Source organism: Pungitius pungitius, chromosome 5 (assembly GCF_949316345.1).
Source record: "Pungitius pungitius chromosome 5, fPunPun2.1, whole genome shotgun sequence".
NCBI classification, from domain to species: Eukaryota; Metazoa; Chordata; class Actinopteri; order Perciformes; family Gasterosteidae; genus Pungitius; species Pungitius pungitius.
The window spans coordinates 2,502,517-2,516,958 of NC_084904.1; the positions used below are offsets into that span (position 1 = coordinate 2,502,517).

A 14,442-nucleotide genomic window follows, 5' to 3' on the forward strand; every position below is an offset into this window, starting at 1 on the left:
CGCTGGGAATCGGGGACAGAGGCAACTTGTAAAAGTTCACCTTTTTCCACAGCAGACAAAGATTAATAAGATTACAACAATGGCTTTGCTATGTTGACTGTGTGCACGCCTCTCTGTGTCTGTTGGTCCACAGCTAAGCTCCGCCCATCGGCCCGGGTCGTTGTTTCGCTTCAGGACTTCTTTCTAGCGCAAACCGCAGTGAATCAAACATTTAGACGACGTATTTTCATCGACTGCTGACCCTGCGATATTTTTAATCTTCAATAAAACATGAAGGCTGTGCTCATTTAAAGCAGCGCTCAAGAGTTATGGTGTTCAGGGACCGTTCGCCATCACAAACTCAAAACGATCCGTGACTACAACGCAGCGACGGTTGTTTTTCTCATCAGCTGGGCGGCTGGGAAGTAGTATTTGTTTCCGTTGGTTAAAATCAACCACGAGGGGTTGCGTCTTGCAGTTTGTTCAGGCCAACATTAGAGTTGAGGAGCATCCTGGCCGGTGTCTACGTTTGCTTTTCCTGCTCTGTCAATATGTCTACCATTTAGAATCCGAGTAGAGCTGAACATGCATCATCACTGTTGCCGTAGCGATTCAGCTGGTCCATGCGGTAATCTGAAGGATACTGCAACTGTTAAAGATATTGGAACGCTGGAAGAAGAGGAAAAATAGGTCCACTTCACACTGCTGTAATCTTTTTATTTAGGCTGTGTCGTGTCGAGAGTTCATTTATGAGCTTTGCACACATTCTCTAGCACATAAAGTGTTTGTGATACAGCTTTGTGGAATCCTCAATACAGCAAGTCATTGGCCTCCAATGGAAAATATGTCATCCAAGTGTTCAGATCCTATGAATATATTTTATACATCTATAGATATTCATATCCTATAGCTATTATCAATGACATTCATGAATCAGTGAGAAATACATAAAGTATTCTCTGCTTGTCAAAAGTGTTGCATAATATGTAGATTCCCCCCCCCCCCCATTTTTTCAAATTGCTGGTTACGATTCAAATGAGATGGACTCATGTTGACCAGCCGAATCGTATGAGACCGATGGCGGGGATGTGAATCCTGTCCTGCATGTGCATGCTGGTACATGAGTCCTCATGAGCAGGCGTTATTTCATTCAAATTTCATGAAGTCCATTTCTTCTGCTTGCCTTGTCACTTGCACTCGATGCCCTGAGGCGCCATAAACTGGAAGGCGAGGATGCGTGTTGTTTGCAGCAGTGGTTTGACAAGGTTAGGAGGTGTGATGCAATGCAGCAAACCTTACCACATACAACTCAGGGGAGCAAATCCAGGGTTATGGTTACAATTTTTTGGAGGTTTTATAAGCTTTCATTAAAATTCAGCAAAGAACTTTTCAAGAGATCTCCTTAATTGTGGTTATCAACTTTTTATTGAGATTATGATTACATTTTCAAAAATGTTAATCGATGGAAATTACCTTTTTTTTTTTTTTTGCTTGATTTGTTTATATGCACTACATCTCATGACATTCTTATTTTGATTTGATAACTAGGCATGGATAGTCTTACTGCCAATAAAAACCAAACATTTTCACTTATACTACTTGAAAATAAAACCCTTGAAATAATTTGCACTTCAATTTCCCCTAATTTGCAAAGTGTAACTACAGCCTTGTTATAACCTTTCTTTCCACGTTGCAGAAGTTGCAAACCGCTTCCCTTCCCCTCCTGAGTTCTCTCAGTGCCAGATGGCACAGCAGATTTCAGACAGCACGTTGCGTATCACTGTGAGACCGAGCTTGTTGCTCAAAGCACCGGCTGTAAAGAGTCCTCCCAGTCACAGTAAATCCATCAGCCAAATCCACCCCAACACCGTAAAGGTTCTCACTGATCAGATATGAATCGTCCGAATTATTTATAGGCCATTTTTTTACCAGGACCATCCACCATGTTGCTACTTTATAGCACTGCTCAACTGCTTTTTGGGGGTTTTGATTTTAGTACAATCGCTGGAGAAATGGTTTGAAGACACGAGGGAGCTGAGGGCTCGTGTCTCTGTGTCCTGTGTGAAACGCGTCGTAGCCCCTACGGTTATGGCACCAACCTTAATTAACCTCATCCCACCATGTGGCCTTCCTCCACCCTGCCAGCACGCCTTTGGCAAACCCCGCAGCTTCTCCTGAGTTGCTGTGGACCTCTTTGTGGCCTCCCTCCAGTTGCTTCCGTCTTCTTCCATTCTGCTCCTCACTTAACGTCGGGGGGTTCGGTCGATGCGGCTTTACGGCTCTTCCATGTTTTTCTGTTTCTTTTGAAAATGTATGTGCGTGTGCAGACTCCTACACTTGGAGGTATGGGTCTAGTAATATACACTCTCACGACAAACCGATAAAGGGCTTTTACTTTCCCCCCCTCTACTAAAATACTAATTAGGCTATTACAATTTGTTCCGCCTCATTTAGTGAGGAAATTACTGCAATCAAGTTCTGATCCTCCCTCTAAATCAAGAGACCATGAGATTATCCACCTCTTCTTTTCTGAGGTTTCACAGAGGTCTGTTTTAGGGGTCAATCCTTCTTTGACACTCTGACCTCTACCGTTGTTTTACCTTTTCTAAATCTGCTTGTGTCTTGATGGCTATTTACTCATCGGTTGATTAATCAATTCGGCCCTCTGTTCTCATGCGGTTTCTTATATTTTGGCACTGCGGCCAGGTCTTTGGAATGCCGGAGCAGCCGATTAACAGCAGAAACACTGAAAACCTACATTGTGGGTCATTTATTATTTAGTTGTATCTCTGAACTCCAGATGTCTAAAACACTGGATGCCACATTACAATGCAGGAAGAGGCTTTTTTATGTAGTCGCTCTCTACGAAAAATGAGTCGTGGAACGTGGCAATTTTATCTGGCAACCGAATATTTAACACCAGCTGAACATCTGTTTTTTGTTGACCTCAAGTGGCTTAGCGTCTCACCTGGCTCTTGTGATGTTGAAGTGTACTCCAGAGTGTTCTAGCACATTGTGACATTGCTGTTGATTATGGTTACAAGTGCAACTGAGCACACTTCTAACCACACCAGAAGTGATGCTGTGTTTTTCTGAAGTGCAACCCACTCCTCCTGCAGAACACAGCTTACTATACTGAACTTTAATTAGTAAAAGGAAAGAAGTCTATGACCTGGTGTTTCAAACCTTCACACATGCACAGGCAATTCAATTAGCCAAAAATGAGTCTGCTTACCACAATTAGTTTAAATGATCATGAACTAAGAAACGTTAATATGAGCAATAATTGGGACGATTTACACGCTCTGCAACCCAGCTATAATATTACTGATTCTTTTTAACAGTCAAAGAAAACGGATAATCAGATACGGCAACTCCCAACAATTTCACAGATGAGGATGAGTTCATGTGCAAATGAGCCCGTCGTATCAGCAGGTTGACCTGAGGTAGGCTTGGGAGACCACAACAGGAGATAACGGTTTGACTCCTTTCATAACTTTTACATTGAAAGATAAGGAAAATGCTAATAGGTAAGCACTCCCACTGGCATGGTGATATCTGCACATACATATGTGTGTGTCATTAAATCAGGGCAGTGTGTATGGGGACATAAGTAGATAGCTGATATCTGCAGGAGTTGGAGAAGCTTGAAGTAATTGGATTATTGTTAGACTCTGATATTCAGCAGGCTCATTCTCACCAGGCCAGTGCATCTCTGCCAACACATGCATACATAAAGAGAGAATTTCACTGCTGTGCATATTTATCCATTAGCCACACACTCTCATATGCTTCCATATAAACTGGCATACACGCATACAGACAATCCTTTGCATCCCTTATTCTTTGATGTTTATAATTAGTCACAGCTGTTGACTTTGACTCAAATTTCACAACAGATATTTAAGTACTGTTGACTTTATAGGTTGGAAATATTTGTTTTTTAATGTGAAGAAATCCCATGAATAGAGCAAAACTAGCTATGTGTCCGTCCCTTTCAGCTTCTCTTCTGCCGGCCCAAATTCCTACTGAAGAGATATATATATATATCTTTATTAAATGTTCACGAGAACATGTCCGCAAGTGTTCTCTGCCTCTTGTCAACCACAAAAAACTATTGCTAAAACGGCTAAAAGTGTTTTTGTTTGTTGGAGACCATTTTCACGAGGAAATGTAGTGCTTTCCTAAGTATGTATGACGGTGGGGGGTGAAATCGACTTAGATAAAGTATAATTAAGGACATTAATTGAGGCTTTACTCAATTTAGGTGTTTGCTTGCATGATACCGCCCGTCATTGAATAAATACAAGCACCAAAAACAACTCTGCATAGTGTCAACACAGATGGAACAAGTTTATCCTGACATTTTACTTGAAGTAATAGTGGCCACAGTTGTGGGGGCACAATCATCATCATCATTATTATTATAATCATTCTCACAATTATAGTTTTTATTTTTTTTCCTTCTCCTCAGCCGATCTCGCCCACTTGCCTATTTCGCGCTCGCTATGACTTTTCCTCTCTGCTCACTTTGGCAACTACTGAACCCTTTGCCCTTTCCTCACATCTCATCTGTCGCTCTCTTCTTTTCATCCTGCTTCTCATTCATCTCCCGCTCTCTCCGAGGAATGAGGAGGACCAGTGGTCCTTTATCGGTGAGCCGCAGCAGAGCGCTGCCTCCATCCTTTCCTCTCATCATCACTCCAAATCTTTGCTTCCTCAAGCCTCCACCGGGTTTCATTTGTGCTTCCTGTGTGCTTCCACCTTGCATATTTGGTTTTCGCACTGGCTGGCTGTGCTCTTTAAGTTTCCTGGGGATTGCCTTTGTCCCCTCAGCCTTTTTCTCTCCACATGTTTTCACTCAATTATGTTGTTTATTGCACCTGTACTTCGCCCCCTGTCTTCCCTTTGCCTTTTATCATTTTCCTCATTCATCCAAATGCCCTGATTAGTCTCCCTTTTCATCTTCCCGACACTCCAAACTTGAAAATATATTAGTATTTCAGTGTGTTCCATATCAGGCAAACATATTTTTGTCAAAATCAGGAGGAACCATCAGGACAAGAGAATTTGTGGAATTATAAGTTGATTCGCGTTCTTGATGCTTCCTGACTGGCCGAGGTCACCTGTTCTTTTCTAGTTTCCTGGTGCTTCTCGCTTTGAATTTAGTTCAAATCTTTATGTATGAATGTTTAATTGAGGAGATGTTAAATAGCTTGCGAAATTGCCGTCCAAAATAACGTGGTCAGATTTGAGAATTTATAAATAAGTGTCACCCACATACATTATCAGTCAAAAGTCTGGACATATTAACTCCAACCAATATATTTAAAAGTGACGTAATGGCGATCTTAACCCTTTATGTCTATTTGTATAATACTTATGCCTGTAAAAAAATGAATGAAACAGAATAATTGTTTTTGAAGTGATGCAAAAACAATCCCAAGCAGAGAAATAAATAATTTAAAGTCAGGCAGTTGCTAGTGCATCTGTGGCCACATGGTTTGCATCGTAATGGAGTTCATCCATTGCCCCAGTGGAAAAAGTCTGTCTCTGTATCGGTGACCGTAAAACAAATGTCTGTCGACATTGTGGCAGCCCCTGGTATCCATGTGTGACACCGTGAGTATGCTGCTTTTACAAGACATGAACCGCTTTGACATCGCAATGCAAGCTCTGCTGAACATCCTCAATGCCATTTGATTGGCGCACGTTTTACAGAGCATTTTACCAGCAAAATGTATGTAGTTGTAGTTGTGTGTGGCATGGAACCACAGCTTGGACATCGAGACGTGTCAGCTGCTGACAATGAGAGGAGTATGAATGAAGGAGTATTCTTTCCCCCGTGGGTCACATGTTTACATGACACGGGTTTCAGTAGTAGTTGGGGGGGCTGGACTCTCACTGCTTGGGTCTTGACTTGGATACGAAGATTCAATAGTTCATATCCTAATTTTATAAATTCACACATGTCTATAAGTGAGATAGTGAGACAGATATGGTATCCACAAGACTGTTTTGGCAGAGGCATACAGGACGAGGCAGTATTTTTGTGTTTCAACAACTGAATAACCGATCAGTCCACACACCTGAATGTTTGTGTCTTATATATAACCTTAGAGACACTTGTTCCCAAACAATATGAATCCTTGTCATATTTGACCATACGGGAGCGGCTCGCAAGTCAGTACTGTTGCCGAGGGCAACTGGCTGGCGGGTGTCCTGTAGATGATGTGCGATACATGAGCTGATGAAATCAAGATTGGCCTGCAACGTAACCCTCTGAAACCCCTGAACGCCGGCCTCCTCTCTCACAGTGACGGGTATTCGTTAACACTTGAGTACATCCTAGAGCCCCACTGCTTGTTACACCAAGCTGACGGGAGTACGCACTCGCACACAGACGCCCTCGTGTACTGTATTCGGGTGCTCGCAGCTGGACATCGAGCTCCACGGCATGTGGGATAAAGGCTGGGAAAGTGCTGGTTGTTGCATCATTAACTCCATTTAGCACTTTGTTTCCTTTAATGTCCTCTGAACAGAGCAGCTTACTGTTGTGAGGAAACGAGAGCAATGGAAATAAATGAGGTTTGAGAGGTCGGCGGGTTGAAAACAAATTGATTCTTAACGAGCCCACTCGTGTCAATTCTGTAATCACATATTTCCTGATACAACAGTGAACTATCCAAAGGATTTCAAAAGCGATTGTGTTTTGTCTTTGTCCTTCTCTGTCATCCGGCGTCCTCGTATCCGGGTTGTTGACGCACTTGGGTGTGTTGTAGTGGGAGATGTTTAATATCCCGTGCGCAGGCCCATTTTGAACCGCCCTGATGTTTTAACAGTAGTAGTATGGGACTCTTGCATTGCAGATAAAGGCTTCCGATGGGCCCGTCCTTTCCTCCGTCGCCCTTCCACCCGTTCTGCCTCCGCTCGCGTTGCCCACTCCCCTCTGCAGCTGCCCGCTCTCCAGGCGCCCCCTTGTGCGTTTCCATCCACAGCCGCCTCCACGCCGTCATCTGCCACTGCGTCACCCGGCCAGTCCCAGGGACCTCCTTTCTCGTGCCACGATGCTCCCCACGTCGCCACTTTCTGCACTTTCCTTTTCACCTACGATCACGCCTCCTCTTGCCTTTGTTCATTTTTCTGTCTTCTCAAACTTGCTGTTCTTATAGGTAGCTTCAACTCTTCAGATCAGCTTATGTGTGTGTGCGTGAGATGTGGGGGGGGTGGGGGGGGTTTGGTGCGCACCACAGCAGGAGTCCTTATCTCGGCGCTCTTTGAGCTCATGTTTACTCACGGCCTCCTGCTTACACTCTGCTATCTGTTTTACTGTCTCTGTTACATATTCCTCTTGAGTTATTATTTATTCGGAGTTATCCGTTTCAATTTACACAACATCTTCAAACACTCCACAAAGTGCTCATCCACATACATGTTTTAATGCCTTTGCTTTGATTCTTTGCCTGAGATTTTTCTTTGGACAAAAAACCCCACAAACTGACAAGACAATATGGCCGTATAACTCTCTCTCACACACACACACACACACACACACACACACACACACACACACACACACACACACACACACACACACACACACACACACCTACCTAGCAGGGTCTTGTGGTGAATGTAATTATGCAAGTTAGATGACTCTCTGAGTGCCACTCTTCACTAGTTAGATTGCACCGTAATGACAAAGAACTAATTAGAGAGTATTCCCTTCAGTGGTTGGCCTGACACCGGGGGTTTCCATTACGATATTTGTGAGCGAGAGTGCACAAGCTTGCCCAAATGTCAAGTATGTGTATGCTTTATTATAAAGATGAAGTGACTCAGCTCTCGGGCGGCTTGAGGAGGAGGGTCAAGCATCGTCACATAATAGCAATAATTAATCCCGCTGGGAAATCAAAGCGACTGCCAGAGGCAGGAGGTTTGGACATACAGGTGCACAAATACACACACACACCACCTCAGAAGCACTTACAGGTTCATGACACCTGCAGAAAGTACTGTTTATTTAAAACTACAATCATCAAATATCCCATTTTATTGATGTTATTCTGCACCAATTGTGTTGAAATTTGGCCAACTGTTTGGTTTGTGTACAGATGTCCATCGTACGCCCCTCTAATTCATTTGCAGGCATTCAAACTGATGTTTTAAACAACGGGGCACTTTTCCTCAGCAATGTGTTGGCTCTAGTGGCGCATCAAACTCCTCCCAGTTTTAAAATTCTGTTGTGAGATATTTTAGAGATAAATGTGAGCAGCTGCAAATACTGAATCTCTTTCTCCAGCGCAAGGTTTGCGTTTGAATCTGTCCAAGCTGGAAATGGTAACTTTCCCTTATTTCCCTTTTGTCAAAAGTAACTAGTGAATCTCCTTCTAAGCCACTTAAGCTGGAGCCGTCCGTCATGCTGTCCCTTGTATTGCCAATCTGAGCCGAACTGGACGGGATTAGGAATGTTTTGTTTTTGTGATTTACCCTTTTTGTTAACCAGTGTAAATTATATCGGCTGTGCTTTGTGAGATGTTTACTTTTATGTTGACTGGTGATGGATCAGCTCTTTATGATTTTGTATTTATTTAAATAAATCAATTCATAAACCCTGCATAACGGGAAAGCATTGTGCGGTCCTCTCGGGTTTGAGAGGAGCTGGGCATGGTGTACACGCTCTAATCACTCACAAAGTCCAACCTGGACCAGAGACAAAACAATCATAACAGCCACCACTGACTCGGCCAAAACCACATAGGAATCTCTTTACAGATTGTTCCAACATGAGCAACCTTGAGTAAACTGCAACAGAGGCATGAAAAATAAAAGAATTTCCCCAAATCCAGATTGGCTACAGATGGGAAACTGCACCATTTTTCAGAGGAATTGTTGTCGAGCAGTGTTTTTGTTTCGACTCTTGATGAAACGTCTTCCTTTCCTTGATTTGCAATCCAAGCCAAACTGTAACCACTGCATTATCTGTGTCCCACTACAGTTGGCCCTGGAGGACCCGGTGCACAGCGTCTCGCTGCAGCAGTTTGTGTACGAGAAGCTGAAGGCGCAGCAGGCCTTGATGGGGGACCAGGGCTTTGCGGTGCTGATGGAGACCGTGGACACGGAGCTTGTCAGGCAGCTCCAAGAGTTCCTCCAAGGCCTCTGAATCACATCTATGAACCATCTTTGCCCAGTGCTGACCCCCCCCCCCCCACCACCACCACCACCATTTAAGAAGATAAAGCAGTGTCCTCTCAGTGTCCACCCTGCATCCCTTTATCACCTGGGTTCCTTTACATCCTTTTTTTTTTATCAAGGTGGGGTCATGAATGTGAAGTACCTTCAGCCACACCACACCAGAGCTTCCACTCCGCTGTTCTGTAGTTTCTTCTCTCTTTGTGGTTTTAACTCGGGGTTGGTTTGGGGTTTGCAGCAGCAGAAGAAAGGAAGTAATCACCTGCAGGTGCAAGAGCAGGATCCTCAGACTGTTTTCTATGGAGAAACCGAAAGATTGTTGAAGAAATAAGGATAAACGGAACCACCCCGAAGGACTCAAAGCAGTGTTTACAGAATCTATTCTTAAAAAGAGAAAACAAATGTAATTTTGTATGTATGTAAAGTATGAATGATATTCTGCATGATATTTTACCTTTTTACTTTGTTTTTACTTTGTGTTCATTTCTCTTGTTTTGAAAAAGATAATTATTTCCTAACCAGAGGTCAAGTTGAAGTAACTACTGAGATCCTTTTTTTCGTTTTCAGGGGGAGTTTTGTTTCCCCAGTAAAATAGTTGATTTTTAAAAGGTTGATTTGGAAGAGTGCTGAACCACATTTATGTGTGCATACACATACTGCTGCTAACTGTGTGTCGGAGCACTTTTCATCTTCTCACACAGTTAAGTTTGACCCTGATCTTTCGGGTCTCTGTGCTTGTAGTAAACACAGACTCACGGTAAACGTAACATGCCGTCAGGTTACGTCTTCAAAGACGCAATTTGAAATGATCTCACAAATCACACTCACGTGAAGCTGTGCTGCTGCCTGGATGTTTTTTTCCATTCTGATTCGACCAATCGCTGATGCCATTTTAGTAGTAGAGAGGAGGCTTCGCTGTATTTGGTTTGACTGAATAATCTTTTTTTTTTTTTTTTTTCAAGTAGGTTTTTAGTGTCAGTTTGATCCAATTCAAAATGCAAAATCGTGTTTAACAAAATAAAAAAAAACCTTTTATAATTTAACACTTCAAGAGAAAATACATTTAATTTGAGCCACCCTGCCTTTATAGTCTATTCTTCTTAAATTCATGGGATTAAAATAGCTTTTTTCTGTTCTTATCAAGTTGGTCCACCTATCTGGGAGTAAGATAATCCACAAGCTCCTTTGACACTGATAGTTGAGTAGCAGTCAGAATTACAGCCTTACGCTTTCAGCCTTACCCTAACCCTTAAACACAAAAGAGCTTTCACACCATTATGTTAATTACTGAGTAGTTAAACAGCACACGGTTTCAGTCTTCTGTTTAAGACCTCAATCATGAAGTTAGGAGTCTTAACACGGAGAACCGTACAGATGTTTCTGCACTATCAGGTTGGTTATGCTTTGATGAGAAATGATCCTTGTTGCTTTTTCCAAAGCATTTAATAAAATGCAGTAATCAGCCAAATTATTATACTGTGTATTTATTTGATAACACTGACCTTGCATGCACATGCACACCAGGAGTCATTTTTAACGAATTTGGTCGTAAACCAAAGTACAAAGAAACATTTTGACCTTTATGAAGATGGCAGATAAAGAGTTAACCAAAGGGATTACTGCTCATCCTTAAACCCTGAGTGTCAAACTCGTGGCTACGTTGTGGAACCATCATTTTTATTCTTAAAACCACGGTGTGTGTGAACTGATACTAACTGAAAATAGTTTGAAGTTCTGGTCAGAGTTTTACATTTGCCTTACACTTAAAGTTTATTTCCATCAAATATACTGGCCTTATTTAGAGTCATTACCTTCTGTTAGGAAAGTAAATACATGTATGTATGGCAGAATGTCAAAGTATTTCTTAAAATGTTTCCAACATTAGTTTTAATATTAGTATTAATAACTCACTGTTGTCGTTAGAATTGATCACGATATCATTTTTGTATAAGTAATGCCAAAATAGGACATTACTAATAACCCGTGTTATTTTGGAGCTCGACCTCACAGCGGGGGGGGACTTGTAGTATATCTGCAGAGCTGCAAATTTTTTTTAATTTTATTGGACACGGGGGGGTTAAGAATACTTTGCTTCCCACATGCCAAAAATATTCCAAACACTTTCATCATCTTGGTAAATCCAACAGCTGTGGATAAATAAGAGAACTGACAAATACGCAATTTTGGAATCCGAAACATGAGTCTGTTGATGACTGCTTTGAAGTGGGGATCTAAACTAAAGGATAATGCAGGTTGTAGATTAGAGCGAATGCTCGTGCATTCCACGGGATAATGAACACAAAACCTGGTCCATAGTCTGCTTGTGGCTCTTACCGGTCGCTGAAGGTCCGCACCAGGAGGACCTGCGGTCGGCGTGAGCATGAAAGATGAACGGCCGAGTCCTTTGGATAAATAGTGTCGGGGAGCGAGAGCGAGCACAGCGGGAGGAGAAGAATACCAAATTGTTCCTTTGCACTCGAAGTCACTCAGGTCTTGTTCTTTCGCCGCCTGTAGCTAAACTTTGAGATGTCAGTCTGTGGAAGTATGGGTATTTGTTCTTTCGCAGCCAGCAGGAAGCACTGGACGCACAAAAGCTTCATACTATTGAGTTATAGAAGAAAAAAAAGAAAATCTCACCTGTTTACTCCTGCAACATTTGCTCACTGCAGCAGCAGCATTCACAGAATTCCCAAGGAGCAACGCGATGTGCGAAAGCACTTTCCGGGCTTTGTTCTGTCCGAGGTGGAAACAAAGGGGTCATTTGTTGTTAACAGATACGTTCATCTTAACTGTGTGATACCCCAACGGTGTTTATATTAGACTGATACCGCTTAGCATCAAGACTTTTTCATTTTTTTCTCTCCAAATATGAGTATTTTATGAATATTATAGTATATCAATGCAACAATCCTGTAGATTGTTCCCTTGGCAGTTTTTTCGGATGTCTGTGCTATTTATTTGAAACCCTTTGAGTCCTGTTTTGTCCTGATTTCCCTGGGACCCCCATGGCGCCGTCCTCCTCCTCCTCCTCCTCAGCCGCTGGTCAGCGAGCTGCAACTTGATGGACACGTTGATCCTCATCACTACGGCCAGACATCACCGGAATCCTTTCATCGAACCTTCAAGGCTTAAACCCGTGGAAATCCCCCAGAGATCATCATCACCACCCCCCCCCCCCCTCCATCCCGTACAGGTAGCATTACTGGGATTCTGTGCGGGCTCCTGAGTGCTGCTGCAGCAGCAGAGTGTTGCTGACAGCGTGTGGTTGAGTGCCCACGTGTCTCTGTGTATTGATTCGGATTCGAGGGGGCGGCTCTCGTCTGCCCGCTGCAGGCTCCCAGAGGTCCTGAGCACGTGGGATCATTAGTGTACGTAGCCATGCGGCGGGCCTTCAGGCATCACGCCTGTCCAAGCTCCATGTGTGCAACATCTTGCCGATAAACCTGAAAACAATCCTAGTGCTTCCCTACTTGGGTGCTCTCGGCTGTAGTATTGAAGACCTGTAGGGCCATTCGTGAAGTAGAGACTCATCCAAATTCCTATCAGAAGCAGTAACTGTTCCATATATTATCAGTAGCAATCAGAAGCATTGCAACGTAAGTGAATGCAAAATAATATTACAATACATTCTTTATGGAAATATACATTCTGCTAGTTTTATACTAAATCCAAATCAGAATAACATGTCTTGGCCAACTTTGCATGCACACATTTGGAATTTTTTTTTTTTTTAATCCCTCACAGACACACACATATATACACTTTATCATTGAATGAGAATGTGTCCAGACCTTTGGTACTGTGTGTATATACATAATTTATTATATCTACAGTCCAGGATGTATTAGCTCCAAGAGGGAAGAACTTCTGAATACCAGGGTTTATTTAGAGTTTTTCTGACTTCATGGTACCGAGGAACTTCTCTTTCTGTTGTAGTCTCTTCCTGTCCTGTTTGTCTGATGCTCCAAACCCCACATCGATGGATGTGCAGTGAAAGAGACTTGATGATTGCGATGTGGAACTGAGCTCTTGCGGCAAGTTGATCTTTCTGAAATAAAAGCAGGAAGTACATCCTGTGCTGGTCCTTTTCCATAAGGGTGTTTAATGCCAGAAGTACACTTGAGGTCCTAGAAGATGGGGGATCTCAGAAGCTTAAAGGCTTCCATAGCGGGTTAGAGATTGTGTGTTGTGTGAGTCGCATTCGCTCACCTGCTGCCTGGCGTCTGTCAGGACGTTTGAGACACACTGACCGCTGGAAGCTGGGACATTGAACTGTGCAACATTAAAATTGTTGGATGTCTGGGATGAGCTGAAGTCTGCAAACGGAGGGTCTTTGGTCCTTTGCCATGCAGAGTTAATTGGGTACATTATGAAGCAGGTTGGGACTTCACACGGCTCCAGTGATGTGTTGAATAGCTGTGTCAGTATGATGGGAGCGCCAGCTGGTCACCACACTCCCTGGGCCTGGTACTTTGCTGATTTTCTGTCCTGAAACACATCCTCAACACACAATATTGTCAAATGTCTTGCAAATATGAAACATTGTTTACTGTTGCATTGACTTAAAAAGTTTATTTGTGGAGTAAACACAATAGTTTGGGATTTCGGTCTGCGATTGCACCGTTTATAGTTTCCTTGGGTCTTTAAGTAAAGGTTTTCCTGGAACTGGACATAGTTGAGTATGGAATTGACCACTTTATTCAGCCTCTCTCAGGACACATGGTCCTGGTGACCCATAGGGTTTCTTGTTTCCATTTGACTGATGATGCCTTTAAACTGTTGATATGTTCCTGAGGAGAAACTAATGATCCGTCCCATTGTTTCGATTCTTTGTTTCTTTCAAACTGAGAAGGACTTTGCAGCTGTTCCTCAAAATAATTAATTAGTGGCACGATTCACCTAAATCTCAGCTGACTTTAAAGATAAGATATCTATAGCAAGCATTCGGAGAGGGTGGACTGCTGAACAATGGTGAAAATCCTCAACACTATCTCTTTCAATACTGCTCAATACACAAAGAAAAATATGATTTCTCGCATCCACGCTTCTGTTCAAACTCCAAACCAAAAACTCCATAAGCCACATTTGTCTAATTATCGAAAAGCAAAGAGAAGAAGGTTCGACATTCGGCAGATTGTCCGGTGCTGCGTGCCACGTGTTGGATGAGGTGCATTGGAAGTCAATGGTAACCAGAGCTACAGACAATACAACGTGTATTACTAGTGCTCTGTTGCAGTGCATACGTTGCCAGGGACGCCATGGATTACACTC

At 42.8% G+C, this 14,442-nt stretch overlaps 1 protein-coding gene across 1 annotated transcript in view; it reads left to right on the forward strand.

The window, feature by feature from the left end:
• Nucleotides 1–10,132, forward strand: part of ipo11 (importin 11) — a 74,038-nt gene extending 63,906 nt beyond the window's left edge. Inside the window, exon 30 of the mRNA XM_037482603.2 lies at nucleotides 8,978–10,132. Within this exon, the coding sequence (XP_037338500.1) occupies nucleotides 8,978–9,142 (165 nt within the window). The 3' untranslated portion in view covers nucleotides 9,143–10,132. The remainder of the gene's footprint in view (nucleotides 1–8,977) is intronic.
• The last annotated feature ends 4,310 nt before the right edge of the window (nucleotides 10,133–14,442 follow it).